Source organism: Anopheles darlingi, chromosome 2 (assembly GCF_943734745.1).
Source record: "Anopheles darlingi chromosome 2, idAnoDarlMG_H_01, whole genome shotgun sequence".
NCBI classification, from domain to species: Eukaryota; Metazoa; Arthropoda; class Insecta; order Diptera; family Culicidae; genus Anopheles; species Anopheles darlingi.
Window position 1 is genome coordinate 2,972,501 of NC_064874.1, and position 2,500 is coordinate 2,975,000.

The 2,500-nt window shown below is 49.1% G+C and overlaps 1 protein-coding gene across 1 annotated transcript in view; it reads right to left on the bottom strand.

The window, feature by feature from the left end:
- LOC125952758 (chitin synthase chs-2-like) overlaps positions 1-2,500 on the bottom strand; it is a 13,886-nt gene that overhangs the window by 5,143 nt on the left and 6,243 nt on the right. The window contains exons 5-8 of the mRNA XM_049682446.1: positions 1,577-1,752; positions 1,150-1,513; positions 807-1,071; positions 1-741 (exon numbers count right to left, since the gene is read on the bottom strand). The exon at positions 1-741 is cut by the window's left edge and continues 862 nt beyond it. Of these exons, the coding sequence (XP_049538403.1) occupies positions 1-741; positions 807-1,071; positions 1,150-1,513; positions 1,577-1,752 (1,546 nt within the window). The remainder of the gene's footprint in view (positions 742-806; positions 1,072-1,149; positions 1,514-1,576; positions 1,753-2,500) is intronic.

Sequence of the window (2,500 nt, forward strand, 5' to 3'; positions counted from 1 at the left end):
AATACTCGACGCGGAACTTTTGCTTCAACAGCAGCGTACACAACCATCGATCCTCACCCTGATCGTACTGTACGTAGTGACGTGCCTGGTCCGATTTGGTGGTGTACTTCTTCATGACCGAGTTCTCCATCAGTGCGCGACCACGGAACAGTGAGAAACAGCCGGGTGAACAGAGCACACAACCGATCACGTGTTCCGTTGCCTTCTGCAGCCAATGACCGATGGCGTACTCGAAGATCTGATACCACACCATCGGCCCCGTACCGACGGGATGAATGCGGCCACAGGCGGCCCCTAGGTCGGGATCAATTTTCATACGACCGACGAGCAGGGAGACGGCATTGGGCTGGAAATCGATGTCACCATCGAGTGCCAACAGGTAGGTGTTCTGTGCGATGACCATCTTTCGCTCCGGTGAGGTGTTGAGCTGCATGATACGATAACCGAGCAGATAGTACATGTACATCACCTGCGACCAGCGCTTCTTGTGGCGGATTTTGTTCTTATCCTTCAGATGAGCAATCATCTTCGTACGCCCCGGTAAGGTCCAAATGAGCCGGCCACCGTACGGTGTAACGATCTTCGTTGGTGGATAGATGCGTATTTTCGTTTTGTACACTTCCAGCGCCGCCTCCTCGATGTTGTTGATCAGTGCCTTTACGTACGAGTTGAGCGGAGAGGCGTCGGCACTTTCACACTTTGATTTATCGTTCACGAACGCATCATCGAAGAAGATGTGTGCTGGAGGAAAAACGACAAACGATATGTCAATGTGAATGGCGAGCGAGAAATATCAAGACACTTACTTTCAAGATCGTAGTAGTCTGGATCTATGTCATCCTTGTTCGCCTGGATGTGTTTCATGGCCATCCGGCGGGCACATTGGTCCTCGTCCAGCCTTAACAGCGATTTTAAAAACTCCATCAGCTCCTCCTTCGTCTCGTGCCACATCGTTGCGCAGATAAAAATCTGAGGAATGCGATCGTACGGCTTGATTCGGTCATTCCTAGCTTCCTTCGCTTTGGAATCAATTTCGTTGGCCTTTTCTGTATCCTTCACTTTAACCATATCCTGGGGGGGGGGGGGGGGGAATCCAACGTTGAATCAATGATTGAAAAAAGAAAACCAGAAGATCTTTCCGTAACTTACTATTTTCTTAACAAAATCCTCCTGATCTTCGCGCCGCCGGTTCATGGCCACGCTCTGATCGATCAGCAAACTGTTGTACATCGGCGTAACGAACAGCTTCTCGGTCGAAGCATTTCTATCCGACTTGGCTATCCAGAGGTGACGTGTGATCCATAGCTGTGCCACTAACCATAGCAACCACAGCCAACTGAACTCGTTCACGACGTAATCGAACAGATAGTAAAATGGTGGCATGCGGAAGAAGATGTAATCGGGCAAAAGGCCATGGAATGCACACACGTCGGCCTCCCGAAGCCCGGAGAGCAGGAAAAGTAACGTAATGTTAACCGGGACTGCCAGATTGACCGGAAATGCCATCGAGAAGCTTTGAAGCAAAAAAAAAAAAATTTTGAATTTTGAGAAGCAGCTACTAATAATAGGTTTTTACCTTTGGATCTGAATCTTGCAGCTAAATTTGCTGAAGATGTAGCACAGATAGGAGCTCAGTATGTGCGTTAAGGTGATCCACAGGATGGCGTTGCTGGTCGGGAATATTTCCTGCACTTCCAGATCCGACGTGATGGACGACAGGTCCGGGAATTTCTCGTTCAGTACGGCCTCCATCTGTTTCGCGTATGAAGGGGGATCGATTAAATGTGTGTCCGTGTCAGATTGAAAAGCCAACTAGCCAACCAGACAAGACCACGTGACCAATGGAGACGCCAAGTCACCAGTGGGGTCACCGATGGTTTGCACTGATCAGCGAGCGCGCCCACCCGAAAGCCCGGGATCGTTTCATTTAATGGCAATTAAATGATATGAATTAATTAATCGAATCGTTTTATTTGTGCAGCCAGTTGTGAGTGATTATTATCGTGGTTTTCCACCCGCAGCATTCCCGGTGGTTGTTTTTACACTTTCCTTTGATGCTTTGGAATCCCCTCGGGGAGGACGCGGTGTTGGTTGGTTGGTTGGTTGGTTTTTTTCGGCGACGACGGCGCACACCGATGGAATTACTTGCGAGTAACGTACACACGGCACGCAGTAACGAACGAAGGGCACACCGCTGCGGGATTCCAGTTGGCAAATAATTTGATTCGCGCCATACCCTTCGCGCTGGTATGGATGCGCGAGACTCCGAGTCCGACTGATGGAAATAATTTCATCCGCTTTGTGGCTTTAAAATACTCGAGAGCAATCAATTAATGTGATTGCTGCCACGCTACTGCCACACCACGATGGCATTGTGTGCCTGTTTGTGTGTGTGTGTGTGCTGATGTGGAGGCAGATAATTGCGGCATATCAAATTCAACAAAAGTTTGCTCCACATCAAATTATGCACTTCCCATGGTTTCCTCTCCGTTCCGTTGTT